The sequence below is a fragment of the Geotrypetes seraphini genome, chromosome 7, assembly GCF_902459505.1.
Source record: "Geotrypetes seraphini chromosome 7, aGeoSer1.1, whole genome shotgun sequence".
Classification (NCBI taxonomy): Eukaryota; Metazoa; Chordata; class Amphibia; order Gymnophiona; family Dermophiidae; genus Geotrypetes; species Geotrypetes seraphini.
Genome location: NC_047090.1, coordinates 31014764 through 31036333, shown reverse-complemented (window position 1 = coordinate 31036333; position 21570 = coordinate 31014764). Strand labels below are relative to the sequence as shown.

The window sequence follows — 21570 nt, the reverse complement described above, 5'->3', positions numbered from 1 at the left end:
CAGTGGCATAGTAAGGGGGGTGGGGGGCAGTCCATCCCGCACACCGTCTTCACAGGGATGCTGATGCCACCACCTCTCTTTCTCTTCGCCCCCTCCCGTGCACCTCTTGAAACATTCACCGCCTTGAGCAGCATCTACCAGGACCAGGAAGTGACCTCGGAAGGGAGCCGAGGCCAGCGTGGGCAGCAGGTGGAAGATGCTGCTCAGGCCAGTGAACGTTTCAAGAGGTACATGGGGGACGGGCACCCAAGCTGCGGGGGAGGGGGTCGCATGGTGTGGCGATGCCAGGCGCCAACCTCCCTCGCTGCACCCTGGATTCAGCCAGTTCTCTTTTGTCTTTAGTAGTGGTGTGAACATCATGAACCATGCCAAAGGTTACATCTGTCGGATCTGCTGGTGGCTCCTTTGCAACGATTTACACGTTACCCTTTACTGATGAAGAACATCTGGAAAAGAAGCACTGAAGCAACCGAGAAGGTGACTGTCTTTTCCATCAAAGAAAACGTGGATACCTCCATACGTAAGTGTAAAACCAAGCCTGTAAGACATGCACACTGCTCATCTCATGGCTACAGATGCAGTTCCTTTGAAGAGGAGCAGGATAATACATTCTGTTCCTCTTTGCAAACTGTCAGTGAGTAGGAGGGTAAGAGGTTTTCAAGCAACCTTCTAATAGCATTAACTGTACTGACACATCTGTTCGAATTGTGTGAATAACATAAAAATGTATTTATATACTGTCAAACTGTAAAGATCTTTATGGTTAACAATGCAAGAAAAACTCAGCAAAGTACAAAACATTAAGGCCCAAATTCTGTAACCGGCACCTAACTTTTGGGTGCTTTTTATAGAATTTGCCCTTACCCCCCCTTACCCCCCCTTCCCCCCCACACACACACATACCCCCTTCTATAAAACCATGATAGCGGTTATTAGCACAGGGAGCCGCTCTGAATGTTCCTTGCTGCTCCCGACACACTAAACAGCTTGCTGATACAGTGGTGTAGTGAGGGGGGTGCGGAAGATGCGGACCGCCCTGGGCGCCGAGTCGGTGGGGGCGCTGGCTCCCCTCGGCTGCACCCCACCACGCTTGTGCCCCATACCTCTGTATTATCTTTGCCAGTGCAAGTGTCTTCTGCCTGTTTCTCGCACCAGCCTGGTTCCCCTCTGAATCACTTCCAGGCCACAGGGCCAGGAAGTGATGTCGGAGGGAAATCCAACGCTGGTGCAACAAGCATGCTGCCGAAGCCACTTGCGCTGGTGAAGATTTAGAGGTATATGGGGGTGGGGAGGGAGAGCACAAGTGTGTATTAGGGGGTGGGGCGCCCTACCCTTACTATGTCACTGTGCTGATACCCAATCAAATATCTTTCAGATAGCACCACCACCTGTGGATTATCCATCTCCTTCTTCTAAAAGACACAGAAATTGTATATCATCAGCAAAGACATCCACTATATGAGTTTGTATCCAACCACCCAAAGGCTTCTCCAGCTATTCCTCCTTCTACTAGACTGCAGTATTTCTCAAATATAATGACTGAAAATTGTTTCTAAAAAATGGCCTCGAGAGCTGATATATTGGGGTTTGTTTGTTTTTTTGAATGTATTTCAGGTGAACTTGAAGGAAAAGTGAAATGGCTCGACAACTCTCAAAAATTTAAACAGCTCCAAGAGATTATCGTTTGGCCTTCACTCTGGAAACGGGACAAAAGATTTTTCATTCCAGAGGTAGAAAAACGCAAGTTCTGATCTCTCTTCTCCTCCTCTCAGCTCTTCCTCATTTTGAGGACACACAAATTCTGCCCTCATCCCTGCAATTTGTGACCCTATCCCCTCACAAACAACTCCACTGAAATAGTTTGATCATTTTTGATAAAAGACAATCACTCGCTTGCTTTTTGTGTGAATGAGATTTTGTACTGTTGCAGGGATGGGGACAAACTTTGTCCCTGTGTCATTCTCTAGTAGACACATTAAAAACCAGTTCACTTAAATCATTCCATAACACTTTACCTGCATGTCTGAAGGGAAGATCGTAATTCAGGGCTTCCCAACCCACTGCCTGGAGATCCCACAGCCGAGTCGGCATGCATTGAAGACAGTGGCGTAGCGAGGGTGAATGGTGGCCGAGGCGGTGGTGCCCCTCCCCTGCCTTCTCCACCCCCTTCCCCCATGCTGCACACATACCCCTTCCCTTCCCCGGTACCTCTTTAATTTTCCCAGCATAAGCAGCATTACGAACTTGCGGCCTGGGTTGTGTTGGCTCTCCCTCTGACATAACTTCCTAGGCACGGGCCCCGGAAGTGACATCACAGAGAGCCAACACCAACACGGGCAGCAAGTTCGTGATACTGCTCATGCCAGGAAAATTAAAGGGGTGTGGCGGGGGAGGGGAGTAGAGAGGAAGACAGCTGCCGGTGCCTCCCTTACTACGCCAGTATATGCAAATTTATCTCATGCATATATCTTACACTTCATTAGTAAATAGACTATTTAATATATATGACAACTGTACCTTCTAAATCAGTGTATCGCAAACTGTGTGCCATGGCACATGAGCTTCAGGGTGTACCGCAAGATGCCAGTGAGGAGAGGCGCCGGCACTGGCTACTACAGGATGTGTATTACGAACGTGCTGCTCGCATCATGTTGGCTTTCCCTCCGACGTCACTTCCTAGGTGCGGGACCCGGATGCGACATCGGAGAGAGCTGACGCCAACGCGGGCAGTCACTGGCATAAAAAAACCCTCACCTCTGTTGCTCCAAAAGACTTTAAACACAGAAATAATAGTAAGAGAGTCTAATCCTTTACTTTGGGGCTGGAGGATGCAATGTAAAATTTTACCAGAAACCACCTTTAAGGCTTATAGCTGTAATTTCTTTGACGCAGCGGCATTATAAGCCGCGAAACGCCGTCGGAGAGGAGAAAAACTCTGTTAAGACGGTGAGCAGAAGGCCAGTTAGAGATCAACTGGTTAGCTCTGGGAGACGGTGCTTACAGCAAGTATAAAAGTGCTTTGAAACAGAATGTTTGTAATATGTCTGATGGCCAAAGCAATGTCTTGAAACTTTAGGCGGTGAATATAAAAAAAGAAGAAATAATGGTTCACATTGGATTAGACTGTTTTTTTGTATTATTTTTTTTTTGTGTTGAAAGTCTTTTGGAGCACTAGAGGGGAAGTTTTTATGCCGGTGCCTGAACTGCGGAGCTCGGAGAATTTCTCCGCACAACTCCCGTTGCAGATCGGAGTCTTTTCCTTCCCTACGGCCGAGCTCCTGAAATTCTAGAAGAGGCATTGTAGTAGTGATTATCCCCCTCTTTTACGCATGCATAGCGTGGGTTTTAGCACCGGCGGGGGCAGCAAGTGCTCAGACACTCACCGTGAGCGTCTGAGCAGTTACCGCTGCTGCCGGCACTGAAGCCTGCGCTACGCGTTTGTAACGGGAGGGGGTATGTGTTATAAGAGTGTATGTTATTTTATATAGTAGGTAATGCTTTGGAGCAGGGTATTTTTAATTATTGTGCTTGACCATGTGCTAGTTTGCCAAGTGTACGCTTTTTCAGTTCAGCATGGTATTAAAGGACGCGCAGCTTATGTGCACACTAACACACAACAGAAATATGCATGCCCAGGGAGTAGCCTTGACTCTTTTTTAAATATATATATATCTTTACTAGTCTTTAAGCCCATTACATTAACGGGTGCTAGAGATATCTGTCTGTCTGGATTTTTTTCTTTGTCTCTCTCTCCTTGGACGCTGTCTGTCTGTCATTCGTTCTGTCTGTGTCTCTCCCTGGCCCCCTGCCTACCTGTATTTCTCTGTTGCACCATGCCTGCCTGTATCTCCGTGGCCCCCTTCTGTGCCCCCCCCTTCCCAGAGCAAAGCATGATTGTTTTGTGGCCCCCAACACCCCCCTCCCCCCCAGCAGCCCCCTTTCCCTCTCCCCTTGTTGTGCCATGCCTGTGTGCTCCGTGGCCCCCTTCTGTTCCCCCCCCCCCTCGATGATTGCTGTCTGCCCCAAGCATACCCCTCCCCCCCCAAAGCAGCCCCCGTTCCCTCGCCCCTGGTCTCCTGTTCTACCATGCCTGCGTGCTCCTTGGCCCCCTTCCCCCCAAAGCAGCCCCCTTTTCCTCTCCCCTGGTCCCTTGTTTTACCATGCTTGCGTGCTCCGTGGCCCCCCTTCCCCCCCAAAGCAGCCCCCTTTCCCTCTCCCCCTGGTCCCCTGTTGTGCAATGCCTGCCTACTCCATGGCCTCCTTCCATTTCCCCCCCTCCCATTCTTACCCTCCCTCCATGCCTCCAACTGGAACTGGTCCTCTCGGCGCAGATCGTCGTGCAGCAGACCCGGCATCCTGCTCGCTGTCGGGAAGGTGGAGAGCGGCCTGCAAGGTTTGCTACAGCGGCTGGCGAACCTCAGCAGGCCGCTTTGAAGAGGATCGGCAGCGGGAGGGAGGAGTCGCTGGCACACGTGCCTCCAGCTAGCGCAGACGCCGTGAGGACTGCCACAGAAGCACACCTCACGGCACCAGGAATCACGCAGTTTCAACAGCACATGTGCGCTTCGGGTTTTATTTATAGAGAAGATTAATTTTTCTGTCTAAACACAGTGCATAAAGAAATACATACAAGTAATTTGAAAACCAGCACTTACATCCATCAATAAATACATGAGAAACCATTTTCTTCCCCTCCCCTCACACCCACCCTAATTTCAATGTATACAATAAAACCATACAACAGTACATACATGTAATTAATAAACAAATCCTAATATAATATCCCTCTCCCTTTCACCCACCCCCTTCCTTGGATGTGCAAATCAAACCGGTAATAGGGGAATAAACCATTTCATTAAAATTAATAAAATTGGGCAATGGACCCCACATCAGTTTAAACAACGTATTATTACCCATTTGTTCAGAATTCATTTTCTCGTATTCATAACACAAGCATAGGGCTCCTTTTACCGAAGCTGCGTTAGCGGTTTAACGCGCGTAATAGCGTGCGCTAATTTGCCGGCCGCACTAGCCACTAGTGCCTCCTCTTGAGCAGGCGGTAGTTTTTCGGCTAGCGCGCGCTAAAAAGGTGCGTATGATAAAGCCACTAACGCGGCTTCGTAAAAGGAGCCCATAATGAATTCCACCAAAAAATGAAATTTAATCTGTCAAAATTCGTCCAATGTTTAGTGACCCCAGTCACTAAAAATTGGCTACCCCAGTCATGGCTACCCTAGTCATTATGCCAAGTAATCTGCTTTTATGTCTATCTATTGGAGGTGTAGGAGATAACAATGTCCCACAGATTACTGCTTCATACGACAGCGGACAGTTTCCAGAATCAAATTAATATAGAAATTCATCTCTTCATCGTACTATCTGGGACATATCTCTCTAATGCTGGTGCAAAGGTCTGCTTCCAATTAGTGATTTACAAAACAGTTTTTTTTTTTCTTTTCTCCTGCAAGTATCTGAAACACCTTCTAAAGGAAAACATTGGAGAAAATGTTCTGTCATCCACAAACAGACACCTGCTGCATGAGGGAAGATTAACCCTTGCAGGTCAGTGTTTTGCTCATCACCTTTATCTCAATTAGGGCGATTCATGTATTACATAAGCATTACCATAATGGGTCAGACAAAGTTCATTAAGCTCAGTGTTTTGTTTCTAACAGTGGCTAATCCAGGTCACAAGCAATCTGGCAAGATCCCAAAAAGAGTTAAACAGATTTTATGCTGCTTATCCCAAGAATAAGCAGTAGATTTTCTCAGATCCATCTTAACGGCTTATGGACTTTTCTTTCAGGAACTTGTCCAAACCTTTTTTTTAAACTCTGCTAAGCTAACTGCTTTTACTAAACTAAACTACAATTTAACCTTATATACCGGGTCTTCAACCAAAGGAAGCTCTACGCAGTATAACAATAAATTTTAAAAATAAAATAAACTGAAATACAAGAGTTAGGGCTCCTTTTACGAAGCCGTGTTAGCGGCTTTATTGCACAGGACTTTTCATCACGCACTAACCCCTGCACTAGCTGAAAAACTACCGCCTGCTCAAGAGGCGGCGGTAGCGGCTAGCAGTTTAGCACACGCTATTGCGTGTGTTAAACTGCTAATGTGGCTTCGTAAAAGGAGCCCTTAGTTTTCAAAATGTTTAGTGAATAAAAAAGTTTTTAGAGGTTTACGGAAGAGTTGGAAGGATCTGGGACACCTCAAAATTACGGGAAGTTCATTCCATAATTGGGGAAATTTAAACGCCAGAGAGCTGCTAAAATTCTTAACTCCTTGAATTCCTTTCTTAGAAGGAAGAGAAAGTTTAAATAGATGAATGCCTCTCACATATGAAAATCTATAAACATTCCATAGCAGAGGAACAAGAGGAGCAAAGATACCATGTAAAATCTTAAAAACAATACATACACACTTAAACTGAATTCTAAAATAAACCAGGAGCCAATGGCAATATTTTCTCTGATGTTACCGCAGCTGGCATTATGCTTGTTGCAGGTTTCCGGGTCTCGCTGCGTCGTCAGGTAGAAACCTGGCTTTCTTCAGGGTATTCTGTGAGGTATGCAGTTTGTCTTTTATATAGTAGGTTTCCACCTGACAAGACGCAGCGAGACCCGGAAACCTGCAACACACATGATTCCAGCTGCGGAAACCCCGAGAGAACATATAACCCAGCTTCACGGGGAGAACATCTTTAAATTCACCAGAGACTTTTCTTTTCTATGGGAACAAGAGACCAACTGATTTTCCCACCAAAATTGAAAGTTGTGACAACGGACTTTCAAACCAAATTTCATGTTGGTGACCAACAGACTTTCCTGCCTCGAGCCCCAACCAATTGGGTTTGAGGACCTACTATATAAAGACAAACTGCAGACTTCACAGCATACCCTGAAGAAAACCACAGCCTGATGGCTGAAACGTCAGTTTCTACCTGACAAGACACAGCGAGACCTGGTAACCTGCAACAAGTATTCTCCCTGTTTTAAAATTTTCTATTGTATGCCCCTATCAGGGGTGTCCAACCTTTTGGCTTCCTTGGGCCGCATTGGCCCAAAAAATTTTTTCTGGGGCTTCGCAAACGCTGCAGCAAGACAGAGGAGGGAGCCAGCAAGACGGTAAACACCCGGGGGCAGCAGAGGAAAACACTGCATCACCCTCGACCGGGGCTGCACAAAATACTTCACAGGGTTGGACATCCCTGCCCCTAAGTCCTTGTAAATTTAGACAGAGTAAACAAGCGATTCATGTCTACCCATTCCACTCCATTCAGTATTTTATAGACCTCTTATCATATCTCCCCTCAGCTGTCTCTTCTCCAGACACATACATGGTATATTCAGTTTATGCTAAGACAGTTATTGTATTAAAAACTGAATTATAGTGAAATCTCAGGCATATATACCACAGTGAAATCAATAGAGAGAAAAAAAATAAGACATAATTCTTAGACTAGGGGTTCCAAACCCTATTGCAGGGAAATCCTAGCCAGTCAGGTTTTCAGGATAACAACAATGAAGAACTTGCATGCAGTCTCTCTCTTAGGCATATTCATTGAAGCAGTGGCATAGTGAGGGGGCAGTCGGGCGCGGTCATCCTCGGGGCAATGGCACCCCTCCTTCTCCTCTCCACTTCCTGCTGCGCACGCAAGCTCCCCAGCCCTTCCCTGCATCTTTTTAGCTTTGGCCTGAGCCGCAACAAACTTATTTGCTCGCCTCGGCTTTGGCGCTTTCTCAGACGTCACTTCTGGGAGGAAGTTATGTCAGAGAGAGCCCTAAAGCCGATGCAGACAGCATGTTCTTCGCTGCTTGCACCGAAGTTAAAAGGGGAAGGGGCGCATGCCGCTGTGGTGGGGCACCACCCTGGGCGCTGGTCACCCTTGCTACGCCACTGAATTGAAGGTACGAATAACTTGAACACCCAGGGGACTCCTCAGGAAAAATTTGGGAATTATTCCCTTAGATGATTTGAATGTTACCTACTAATTGTCCATTTCTCCCCCACAGAAAGCACAAGACTACTTGATGTTTACCTGTTCCTGTTTGATGACTTCCTGTTAATCACAAAAATTAAGCGCAATAAAAAGGTATGTAATTATGCACATTCAATATTTTGAATACATTTTTTGTACATACAGTGTTCCCCCAGTTGTTCGCGGTCCCGGTCATTTGTGGTATTTTCAGACCGCGAACTGCCAACAAGAAGAGGGCAGCGGGGAAGCCTGAAGAGGGCAGCAAGAGAGCAGCCGGAGCGCCGCGATTGTAGGAAATCACTTGCGGTACGCTCCAACCGCCTATTCCTGCACTAAGTCGGGCCTTATCCAATCAGGAGCTGCTTTTACACGCAGCTCCTGATTGGATAAGGCCCGACATTGTGCAGGAAGAGGCGGTCAGAGCATACTGCAAGTGTTTTCCTGCACTTGCGACGCTCTGGCTGCTCTCTTGCTGCCCTCTTCAGGCTCACCCATGAAAAACTGTATTTGCGTTTTTTTGAGATTCGCGGGGGTTCCTGGAATGGAACCCCCACGAATCTCAGGGGGGGGGCACTGTATTAAGTTTGTTGTGTGTTTCAAAATAATTATGAAAGTGCAAGTTGTTTTATTTGAAATGTGACTTTCTACAGGGGACATTAATATGCATCAGCTCTGTCTTCGTCTCTGCCCCGCCCCCCTCCACGCACACCCACCTTTCTTTCTCCTGTACCCTTAATTGTATACCGCCACGAGTAACAACTTCAGCATGCTCCTCACGACCCCGGCAGCTCTCCCTCTGATGTCACTTCCTAAGCGCGGCACCCAGAAGTGACATCAGAGGAAGAGCTGACGTAGTTATGAGGAACACGTTAAAGTTACATGTGGCAAACACCTAGAGGTACGTGGGAAGGGAAGGGGAGCACGCATGAGGCGAGCAGAGGAGTGGGAAGAGGTAGAAGGGGCAGAGAGCAGGAGGAATGCTGGTGCCCCCACCAGCATGGCATCTAGAGCAGATCCGCCCCCTCACTACGCATGCATCAGCTGGAAAAGTTATTCAGTCAAGCAGAGCACTTGAGATATTACCTATGATTTTTCTCCAGGAACCAGGAGTCTATCTTCTCTCACAACGTTTCCCTCTCTCTATGGTGGTTCCAACTTCTTCTATTCAGGATCAACACCAGACATGGTGGTGCTTGACCAATCAGAACCAGGGCACATAGAGATAAGAGGAGATGTAGTAACCGGTACTTTATTAGGTTTCAGAAAATGAACTGACTCAATATTAGGGCTACCAGATTTTCCAAACGGAAAATCCGGACCCCTAGACCCGCCCCCCCAGGCCTGCCCTGTTATGCCCCAGTCCTGCCCTAGCCCCACCCCCTCCTGATTGCTCTCATCAGGCAGGAGAACATCCGTGCATCTTGCCTGATGGCAACTTGTTGGAAGCTTTTCAAAACCCAGACACAGTGCCGGGTTTTGAAAAGCCGTCCAGACCCCCGGACATGTCCTCAACAGGAGGACATGTCCGGCGAAATCTGGGCTTCTGGTAACCCTACTCAACATGGCAATAAAAAGGTATAGACAGTCTAACAAAAGGCATCATTTCAACCAATGATCAAGTCTTTATTCAAACCAGTGGTCCCAACAAGGATCCAAGTTTTGGCCTATAGAGAACGCCTTCCTCAAGGGACACTTGTGAAGGCAAACAACTTTTGTTTATGTTGCTCCGAGTGTTGTTGTTTGCCTTCACAAGTGTCCCCTATATGTCGAAACTTAGTTCCTTGTTGGGACCATTGGTTTTAATAAAGACTTGATATTGGATGAAAAGATGCCTCCCTTGCCTTTTGTTAGATTATCTATATCCTATGGCAAGGAGTTTTTCTTTTTGCCTGTCTGCAATAAAAAGATATGCAATTATGTTCCTTAAAGGCAGGAAACAAAGCATAAGATCAGATGGTCAGTTTTCACATTGCAATTTGATATTGCAGTGTTTGGTAATTAATCAAAACATCACCATACAGCAACAGTTTTGACTCCTGAGGAAGGCACTTAGGTGCCTAAACACTGGCCATGTTAGTCAGTTGTTCGTTTTCTGAAACCTAATAAAGTCTCAATTGATACATCTCCATCTGTACTTTTGCTGGTTCTGTTTGGTATTAGAGAATGACACGAGGACAAATTTGTCCCTGTAGGAACTCAATTTCCTGTCTCGTCCCCAGTCCCTGCCCCATTCCTGTATGCTCTGCCTTTCTCCTCCATCCTGTTCTGGTTCTGCTTGGTTTTAGAGAATGGCACGGGGACAAATTTGTCCTGTCCCTGCAGGAACTCAATTTCCATGTCCCATCCCCACCCCATTCCTATATGCTCTGCCTTAACCGCACAAGTGTCGAACACATGATTTTAAATTGTTTGAGGCTTGTGCAGATGAGGACAGAGCTTGCAGGAATGGGGCAGGGCAGGAAAAGAACTCACTGGCAGTTCAGGGCACATCTGGAGGGCCTTCGTGCATGCATCAATGTGATGCCATCATACATGCATGTCGACATCGGTGCACAAAGTTTGTGGGATGCTATATTAGGGTGCTAAGGGAATAGATGAGATGAAAGATAAGTGGGTTGGCCTGAATAAAGTGCCTTCTGAAAAAGCAGAAGGAATGTAAAGCAAAGCTTACTCCTGACAGTGTTGAACTGACATCAGAGGTGTAACTTCAGTTTTCTCCTAGACTAATGCAGCTCCTAGAACTGCACAGAAACATAACTAAAACCTCCAGGTATAAGCAGCATGCTAATTTATATCACAAGGGTAGAGCGGCAACAAAAAGGATCAGCATGTATTCAGATGTGAATGGATGGTAGCAGAGTCCTTGCGCCAGCTATGTAAGTCCTTTTGCTTTCTCCACTTTTGCAGAAATTGGGGGGCGCTGAAACAGGGCCCACATCCCCCTCACTTGCTCCTGCTCTGCAAGCTTTGATAAAAGAAGGTGGTTTTTGCAAAGTTATAGACCAGCCCATTCCTCTCGATCGGCTGATGCTCAAAAACATTGATCCACTTCATGTGACAGGTAGAGTTGTAACGGTGCACTTGACATTCTCTAAGCTCTTAATGTTAGAGGCTTATTTTAAGTGCTGTATGGCAACAACTTTAAAACGTTTAAAGATCATAGATAATTCTGTCAAGTCACATTTTACTTTCCTTGCATTTTTGAGCTTTCTCCTTTCCAAGATACACTGGTATGCTCTCCAACACCTCAAAAAGCTCTTATCCATTTTAACAAATGGTTCTATACCACAGTATACAACCTTTAATTATTCTTTCAACTAATTTAACCAGTACAAAACCAGCATCTATTCTTTGCTGGTTATAATGGGAAAGGTGTGGCTCACTGGTAGAGATGCTGCCTCTAAACCTAGAGGTTGTGAGATCAAAGTCCAGTGCAGCTCCTTGTGGCAAGTCACTTAATCCTCCAGTGCCCACCACTTTGAAAAGCCACAAAAAGGCAGTATACAAGCCCCCATTCCCTTTCATCAAGCCTAGTATCCTGTTTTCAACAGTGGCCAACCCAGGTCCCAAGTACCTGGCAGAAACACACAAAGAGTAGCAACATTCCAGAGCTCAGATTGCAATGTCATAATGTCTCATTCCACCAATGCCTACGAGCCAGCCTCATTGATGATGTCACAATGGCTTGATTGTACTAGCTCACATAAGAATTGCCATACTGGGACAGACTGAAGATGTGGCTTACTGGCTGAGCTGCTGCCTCTGCACCCAGAGGTTGTGAGTAGAGAATGACATGGGGGACAAATTTTTCCATCCCCGTAGGTTCTGTCATGGTCCCTGTCCCATTCCTGTAAGCTCTGTCTTAACTGCACAAATCTCGAACACTTACAATTTTAAAGTGTGTGAAGCTTGTGCAGATGAGGGCAGTGCTTGCAGGAATGGGGCAGTGGTAGGAAAAGAACTTGCCAGGATGGGAAAATTAGTTCCACCCCCCCAGCCCCGTCCCCAGATAGCATCCACACATGCGCGTGATGTTACCGTGCTACATCCACCCTTGTGCGGATGCCCTTTCCCGATGCGATTTTTCACAGGAAGCTTTTCAAAACCCAGACAAAGTGCCGGGTTTTGAAAAGCTGTCCGGACCCCTATTAGTCACAAGCCATAATTCTCAAGTGCAAAGGCGATAACTACAAAACTCATTTCTTCAGAATGCTATCACAGGGTTAAACAATAAAAGAAACCCTAAATCTAATCTAATCTTCCATTTGTGAGTCGCACATACCTATACAGGCTCAAGGCGACAGATAGAGTCTGCATGTAAGGCCAGTCAACCCAGTCATCAATGAAACTCATATATAAGAAGAAATTGGGCATACTGTGTGGTGTATATGCTAGTACTTTTTCTTAGACTTAAGCACATAAATAAAAAGAACCATTGATCACATGGTTTCTTTCAGGAATGCTTAGTTTGATTCTTTATTGTATCATCATTGTGGAATATTGTTTCCAAAAAAATAGACAACCCACTGTAGAATTCAGCCAGCCATCAATATTCTAATTTCTTAATTTTAATAATCTCAAAAAGCCTTAAAAACAGGGGTAGCCATACACACTGCTCCCCAATCTTTAATCACTGGCATAAAAACCTCCCTAATCCCTCTATCCTTCCTCGTCCCGACACCAACTACCAGGTACCAGGTGGAAAGGATCTCGGCGGTGGGGGAGAGCCGACCTGTACTCAGGCTACTAGTGAAACCAGCTTTTATATACTAAATAAAAAAATAAAAAATAATACCAGATCTGCCCACAGACATAAACTATCCTTCCCCTCTCTACACGGCATCCTCCATGCAGGTAAACTGGGTAGATCCTTCCTCTCCAAAATCACCGGCCTCTGGAACGACCTCACTGTCCCGCTGCGGAACATGGACTCCCTCCAACTATTCCGAAAACAACTGAAAACCTGGCTTTTCTCTAGCATATAATAATCTCTTCTCCTGATTACATCCCCTCTTTTTATGCTTTGTAAACTCTTTCTCTTCCCATATTTTTTAAACTCTGTAAACCGTGTCGAGCTCCACTTCAGTGGAGAAGATGCGGTATATAAACCTAAAGCTTAGTTTAGTTTAGTTATATATATATATATATATATATATATATATATATATATAGATACACACTAGCTGATTTCCCGGCATTGCCCAGGTATTTATTTATTCTAGAAATAGAAAAAGGAATAAAATTGGCCTCACGCTGCTGTATTGTCTCTGAAGGCCTCATACTACTAGACTATTCCTGAAGCTCTAGATGTAGCATCTCTGTCACGCAGCATTGCAAGTCTTGTATTCCTCTCCTCAGGATTTTCTTGTGTATGCTGGTGGTTCATTTTTTTAGCCTTTGATTGCACTTGGCCAATTGCCTTATGTCTCCTTGGAGGCATTGTTACAGTAATAACAGCCCAACTCCTTGTGACATCATTTCCAAAGCTTCACACAATTGGTCAATACAGCTCCATCTATATAAAGCCCCTTCCCTCCCACACACAGTATTTCCCCCTAGATAATAAGTGATATGTATACCAAGTTTAATTGAAATCTGTCCATGCATTTCAGAGTTATGCTGGAACCTACATCCAATTTTATATAGATTGCTTTTCATAACTGTTCAAAATTCCAAAACACAAATACAATAGATTCATATAACAGTCTAAGAGAAAGTTCCACTTAGCTTTTAAATCATCCACATAGCATCTTGACTCACGGTTCATAAGAACATAACATAAGAACATAAGCAATGCCTCCGCTGGGTCAGACCTGAGGTCCATCGTGCCCAGCAGCCTGCTCACGCGGCAGCCCAACAGGTCCAGGACCTGTGCAGTAATCTCTATCTATACCCTTCTATCCCCTTTTCCAGCAGGAAATTGTCCAATCCTTTCTTAAACCCCAGTACCGTACTCTGCCCTATTACTTCCTCTGGAAGCGCATTCTAGGTGTCCACCACACGTTGGCTAAAGAAGAACTTGCTAGCATTTGTTTTGAATCTGTCCCCTTTCAACTTTTCCGAATGCCCTCTTGTTCTTTTATTTTTTGAAAGTTTGAAGAATCTGTCCCTCTCTACTCTCTCTATGCCCTTCATGATCTTGTAAGTCTCTATCATATCCCCTCTAAGTCTCCTCTTCTCCAGGGAAGAGACCCAGTTTCTCCAATCTCTCAGCATATGAAAGGTTTTCCATTCCTTTTATCAGACGTGTCGCTCTCATCTGAACCCTCTCGAGTAATGCCATATCCTTTTTAAAGTACGGAGACCAATATTGGACACAGTACTCCAGATGCGGCGCACCATCGCCCGATACAACGGCAGGATAACTTCTTTCGTTCTGGTTGTAATACCCTTCTTGATTATACCTAGCATTCTATTCACTCTCTTAGCGGCCGCTGCGCACTGTGCTGTCGGCTTCATTGTCATGTCCACCATTACCTCCAAGTCCCTTTCTTGGGTACTCTCATTCAATAACATCCCTCCCATCGTATAGTTGTACCTCAGGTTTCTGCTTCCCACTTGCAGTACTTTACACTTCAACATTGAACTTCATCTGTCATCTCATTGCCCATTCCCCTAGTTTGTTCAAGTCCCTTTGTAATTCTTAGCAGTCCTCTTTAGTCCGAGCTCCACTAAATAATTTGGTGTCGTCCGCAAATTTTATTATCTTACACTTTGTCCCTATTTGCAGCGGCCCAAGCACCGAACCCTGCGGAACACCACACGTGACCTTCCTCCAGTCCGAGTAGTGGCCCTTCTTTCCTACCCGCTAACCAGTTTCTGATCCATCTATGTACGTCTCCGTCCACCCCATGGTTCTTCAGTTTCCGGAGCAGACGTTCATGAGGCATCTTGTCAAAGGCTTTCTGGAAATCTAGGTATATGATGTCTATGGGGTCTCCTCTGTCCGTTTGTTAATTCCCTCCAAGAAGTGCAATAAGTTAGTCAGGCATGATCTCCCCCTGCAGAAAACATGTAATCTTGTCTGGATCCCACAATCTTATTCAAACTCCAATGCTGTCAGTGTTTCACAGCCCGCTTGCTGCCGAGTCGGAATATTTTTCTTCAAAGCTGCTCTCATACCTGGAACAATTCAACAGATTATTCTGCTTCCTCTTTCTCTTTCTCTTATGCTGTTATATGAATCTATTTGTTTTTTTAGAATTTTAAACATTTATGGAAAGCATATAAGAAAAATAAGGGGAGGTTTTTATGCCTATTATTAAAGATTGGGGAGCAAAAGTGTCTTTAATACACTATCCTCCCTTTTATAAAACCTTAGCACTGGCCACGGCAGTAACAGCTCCAACACTCATAGGAATTCTATGAGCGTCAGAGCTGTTATCACTGCAGCCAGTGCTAAAAACCATGTTAAGGTTTTGTAAAATGGGGGAGGTGGGGGGGGGATATATATGGCTACCCCATACTGATCAGAGAAAGTGAGATTATTAAAATTGAGATTAGAATATTGAAAGCTGGCTAAACCCTACAGTGGGTTGTCTAGTTCAGATTTTTTAAAAAAATGTTATTAAACCACTCTCCTTCTTGATTAGTGAATATACAATATTTCCAGTCCTAACATTGTGGCTGCCTGCAACATTTGAGATAAGTAAATTTGAAGATACATTGAAAAGTAATGCAAACAAATATAGTTTTAAGAGAAGACTCAGTGGAGTAGATTTTATAAAAATTAATAGTAAAAGGAAGAAAGAATTATAAGAACTAGAATAAAAAAGGAAGGGAAGAGTTTTTTCAGGATCAATGAATGAAATATGGAACCTTATCGGACTTGGCTGAGGTTTATTCTCTGTCACCAAGCCATTTTCCGAGATCCTTTTCCTCCCTCCTTTTTTACACCTTATGCTTTGAATAGTTGGATCTTTTTTTATTTTGGAAATGTTACAGTGGGTCCCGCTCACCATCTTTATTGTGTATTATCAGTGTGTTTACAAAAAATAAAAATAAAAAATCCCATAACACACACATTGACAGCATATGGTAGAAGAAATTTTATGTTCAGTGCCGAGAAAAAAACTATCAACTGGGTTTTTTTAATGTACAGAAAAATCTCTCTTTACAGTGTACGGGCTGCAACATGCTTTCTTAATACAGCATGAAAACAGATATCAACAGTGTATAGCAGTCTTCTTACTACAAGCACACACAGAGGCCATGAAGGTTAGTACTTACTGGTGTTCATTTCTTCTGCTTTTATTCTAGGAAGGTCCAGTAAGTCAACTTATTTCTTTACACTACTGTCAGGGCTCTGCCCCAACTCAGTTGCTTTTGAGGCACCTCCATGCAAAGAAGATAGTGAATCAATCTCTGTTTTAAAATCAGCCAACAGCAATTGACTCCCTATCTTTAGTGAATCTGGGCCATAGACAAGACACAGTGAGAGCCGGAAACCTGCAATAAGCAAAATACATAACTGTTTGCTAATGAAAATCATTTTGGTCATAAATTACTACTGTAACTAGAACATGAGGAAAATTTAAGGCCAGTCCTAGATTTCTAACAATCCTATTCTGATGCATGCAATATGGACCTGCAGGGCTGATTTCAATGAGGGACCACAAATACCACAGTGCTTAATTTAAGAATAGGACTGGCTAAAAGGGCTCCCTCATGGAATGGGGTAATTTGGCAGCTCTGTTAAAAGGATGATTAAAAAACTGAAAAAAAAATAAAAATGTGGGTGGCAGTTTTATTATGTATTAACTAATGTCTTATTTTTTTATTATTATTTTTTAGAAGATATGGATGTCTCAGATAGAAACTGCAATTTCAAGTTATACAGAAACATATGAAAACAAGAGATCTTCCATCTTCTGTTTATCAACAGAATCTACTGAAATTTAAGTGATTGAAGCATCACTCAAAGATATTTTTAAAAAAGTTTGTTAAACCATCATAACAGAGGGTAGGGTTATTTTCAATAAATCATTGTTTATAGCTTCTGAAAGCTCTACCTATTTAACTGTTGTCCCATTATAACTCTCCAAAGGGCCATTGAAAAGTTCTCAGCTCAACCAACAAAGTTGGGGCAGCCTCCATGGAGGATTATACACACAGCCCAGTGATTTTCTACTTTTTTTTTCTTTCCATTGGAAAAATATGGAAGGAATAAAGTGGAAAATCACAGGACTAAGGGTATAGCACTTGATGGAGACTGCCACAACTTTGTTGGTTGGGCTGAGAACATTTCAGCGGCCGGGCCCTCCAATGTAAATCAGACCACCCCACCCAATTGAGCATCCAGATTTATAGGTAAAGCTCACGTACGACTCAGAAAAGGAATTAAAAACAGAGGGTGGCCATGGTCCAGGTTACACACATTTCATACCAAAAAATGTTAAAAAAAGAAAAAAAAAAAAAAATACATTTTGAGCAAAAAATGATATTGACCAGGATTAAGATTAAAGAAGGTGGCTTGAAACAAATTAGTATTTGAATAATCCATCTTGAAAAGCTGTTTTAATCTCTCCAGATTTTCATGAACCTTTTCTAGTTACAAAGATTTAACTTATTTTTCATTTCAAATTTTCTTTAACGCCTTGTAAAAGTTTTATATGTGCTAAATTTCTTAATTTGGATGTGTACAACTAATAAATAAATACAAAAGCAAAACCTATCTTTTTCTTTATTTGGAGAAACAGTGGAAATATATCTATAAACTGATATGATATACAGTGGAACCTCAGTTTGTGAGTAACCCGGTTTGCGAGTGTTTTGCAAGACGAGCTAAACACTTCCGCAAACCTTAACTCGCTAAACGAGCATCCCCCCCCCCCCCGCTTGAACTGGCATCACCCCCCTGCCCCCGAAAGCCCCCCGTGCGAGAACCGCATCGCACCCCCATGCTGGAAGTGGCATCCACCCGCCTGCCCAAACAAGCTCCTCACCCCATCTGCTGTGTGCCGGTGCCATTTAAAGAAAGATCCCGCCTCTTGCCTAGGATGGGCCTTGAGCATCTGCACATGCTCAAGGCCTTCTGGCTCTCGTTCTCTCCAGGGGAGGTAGGTGGGTTGTGAGAATAGCTGCCTGCTGTCCCTGGATAACACCTGTTACAGTAAGTAACTGTGCTTTATCCCAGGACAAGCAGGCAGCCTATTCTCACATGTGGGTGACCTCCAAGCTAACCAGAATGGGATGGTGGGAATATTGGCAATTCAGGAGAATAAATTTTGTAATACTGCCTGGCCAAAATGGCTATCCTGTCTGGAGAAAGCATCCAGACAATAATGAGAGGTGAAAGTATGAACCGAGGACCAGGTGGCAGCTTTGCATATTTCCTTAATAGAAGTGGATCTGAGGAAAGCTACTGAAGCCGTCATAGCTCTGACTTTGTGGGCTGTGACTCGACTCTGTAGATGCAGTCCAGCCTGAGCATAGCAGAAAGAGATACAAGCAGCCTAGCAGAAAGAGATACAAGCAGCCATCCAGTTGGAGATGGTTCGCTTAGAAATCGGATGTCCCAACTTGTTTGGATTGAAGGAGACAAAAAGTTGAGGAGCAGATCTGTGTGGTTTGGTGCGTTCTAAGTAGAAGGCCAAAGCATGTTTACAGTCCAGGGTATGAAGAGCTGATTCTCCAGGATGAGAATGAGGTCTTGGAAAAAACACTAGAAGTATAATGGATTGATTGAGATGAAATTCTGAAACCACTTTTGGTAAGAATTTAGGATGAGTATGGAGGACCACCTTGTCTTGATGGAAAACTGTGAAAGGTGGATCAGCAACTAAAGCTTGTAGCTCACTGACTCTTCGAGCAGATGTGAGAGCAATGAGAAACACCACTTTCCAAGTGAGGTATTTGAGATGAGCTGTAGCCACTGGTTCAAAAGGAAGCTTCATCAATTGAGCAAGAACAACACTATGATCCCAAACCACTGGAGGCGGTTTGTGAGGTGGTTTGACATGGAAAAGACCTTTCATAAATCTGGAAACCATAGGATGAGCAGAAAGGGGTTTCCCTTCGATAGGCTGATGGAAAGCAGCAATTGCACTAAGATGGCCTCGAATGGACTTGAGGCCAGAGGTAGTTTATAGATAAGTGCAGAAGATAATCCAAGATGGAAGACAAGGAGGTAGCTTGAGGCTCCTTGTTGTGAGAGATGAACCACAGAAAATCTAGTTCATTTTTGGTGGTAGCATTGTCTAGTGGCAGGTTTTCTGGAAGCCTCTAAAATGTCCCGAACAGGTTAATAAAACTGAAGAGGAGTTATGTTGAGAGGTACCAAACTGTCAAGTGTAGAGGCTGCAGGTTGGGATGAAGTAGAGATCCCTGACTCTGTGTAAGCAGAGATGGAAAAACTGGTAGAAGGTATGGCTCCCTGCTGCTGAGTTGAAGAAGAAGGGAGAACCAGGGTTGCCTGGGCCACCGAGGAGCTATTAGAATCATGGTGGCAAGATCATTCTTGAGCTTGACAAGAGTTTTGAGAATGAGAGGGAATGGAGGGAATGCATACAGAAAAAGATTCGTCTATTCCAGTAGAAAAGCATCCGCCTCCATGCGGTGAGGAGAGTATATCCTTGAGCAGAATTGAGGTAATTTGTTGTTGTGGGGAGACGTGAAGAGGTCTATCTGAGGGGTCCCTCACAGAGAGAAGATGTGATGAAGAGGCGACGAGGTTGTAGAAGGCGACTCAATTTGTCTGCCAGACAAGTGTTCTTCCCTTGAATGTAGACAGCTTTCAGGAAGATGTTGTGAGAGACAGCCCAAGTCCAAAGCTGCAGAGCTTCTTGGCAAAGAGGGAGAGAACCTGTGCCTCCCTGCTTGTTGACATAGTACATAGTGACTTGATTGTCCATTCGAATGAGGATTACTTTGTCGTGAAGATGTTGAAAAGCTTTTAGAGCATTGAAGATCGCTCCGAGTTCCAACAGATTGATGTGACATTGGAAGTAGGTCGTGTTTGAGGTTGAGGAGGCCTCGCCCTATGCCTCGAAACGGGCAATGCCTTATGTGAGGATAAAGGGCTGGAAGCTGTAGATCGAAGACGAGACCCCATAGACTCAGTTGTTTGGATCGAGGTATCTCGAAGCACTCCCAAAGACTCAACTCCTTGTATGGAGTGTGAAGATTCCAGACCAGACACTCACAAAGACTGGACTCCTTGCATAGTGTGTGTAGATTCAGCTTGAGGCACAGGCAAAGACTCGGCCACTTGTGAGACTGCAGGAAGCAGAGTTGAGGAAGGACTATATTTGCTCAGTAACTGAACAAACTCCCGTTCCAAAATGGTCTGGATGGTAGCCTGCAATTGTGGATCCGAATCTGAAACTGGACCACTTGCTGAGGCTAAAGGCTCCGAGGACGAATAGGAAGGATGCTTCGGCTTGGAGGAATGCTTCTTGGCAGTTTGAGAACTACTGCTGGAAGCATCTGCTGAGTATCTGACCTGAAACGAGGAAGGTCTGTTGAGAGTCGAGGTCGTAGAAGCAGGAGGATACCCCTTGGCAGGCTTGATCAAGGCTGGAGTGGGGGGTTTCCATAGCGAAAATCTTCTCCACTTGCACTAGATAACATTTAAGGGCTCGAGGTTGAAGGGTAGCACAGCGAACGCATGACTCCAGGCAATGGTCAGGCCCCAAACAATGAAGGCACCAGCAGTGTGGGCCAGTGAGGGAGATCGCATGCTGGCACTGGCTACAGTTCTTAAAGCCTGTGACCGGCCGGGACATAAAAGGAAAAATAGCTGCCACAAAATCGAAGCCCGCAGGCTGAAGGCGTGTGGCAATGCCCGCCGTCACTCGACAAAAAAACGACGAAGAATTCTACTTTTCTTTTTTTTTAAATCGTAATAAAAGAAACACACGACACGGTAATAAAGAAATAAAACACGAGCTGTGGTGAGAGAAGGCACAAAGTGAACCAAGTTCAGCGCAGAGTGTCAAATACTGACTTCTCGGCTCTGCAGAGAACTGAAGAGACGCGCCCTGTGCTGGGCGGGAAGGCACTCGCACATGCGCGGTGAGGCAGACTCAAAACTTCTGAGTTTCTTCAAGCAAGATTGCTTACAAAGCTGTCGCATCCAGGCTCCGTGGATGACGTCACCCACATGTGAGAATAAGCTGCCTGCTTGACCTGGGATAATCCTAAGCTCCGTCCTCATCTGCAATTTAAAATAAGTGTCTAAGGCTTGAGCGGCTAAGGCAGAGCTTACAGAAATGGGGCAGGAACAGTGACACAACTCGAGGTTGGGATGGGGAAATTGAGTTCTCACAGGGACAGGGAAAAATTTGTCCCCAAGTCATTCTCTAGTAGACATCACTTGAATATTTTTTTTTTTTTTTTCAGTCACAAACATTGGAACTAGCATTTCCATGCTGCTGACTATTCATTCACGTCAGGCCAGAAATAGTACACAAAACCCAGGACATTTTACCCATTAATGTGGCAATGTATTGGCTGAACCTTTATTCATTTCTATAACAGAACTCATTTAACAGTCACTTAACATATACCAAATAGCAATGTGCCAAAGAAACTATCCAGAGCAATCTTTTTAACACACCCCTGCAGGCTAATCAGTAATGATCTAG

General features: G+C 44.6%; 1 protein-coding gene across 3 annotated transcripts in view; it reads left to right on the top strand.

Annotated features, from left to right (window-relative positions):
* The window catches only part of PLEKHG7 (pleckstrin homology and RhoGEF domain containing G7), a 102018-nt gene extending 84568 nt beyond the window's left edge, over positions 1-17450 (top strand). For all 3 annotated transcript variants that reach the window (XM_033953503.1, XM_033953504.1, XM_033953501.1), the window contains exons 11-17: positions 346-520; positions 1615-1730; positions 5469-5562; positions 8019-8098; positions 10892-11045; positions 16104-16201; positions 16778-17450. In XM_033953503.1, the coding sequence (XP_033809394.1) occupies positions 346-520; positions 1615-1730; positions 5469-5562; positions 8019-8098; positions 10892-11045; positions 16104-16201; positions 16778-16885 (825 nt within the window). In that variant the 3' untranslated portion in view covers positions 16886-17450. The remainder of the gene's footprint in view (positions 1-345; positions 521-1614; positions 1731-5468; positions 5563-8018; positions 8099-10891; positions 11046-16103; positions 16202-16777) is intronic.
* The last annotated feature ends 4120 nt before the right edge of the window (positions 17451-21570 follow it).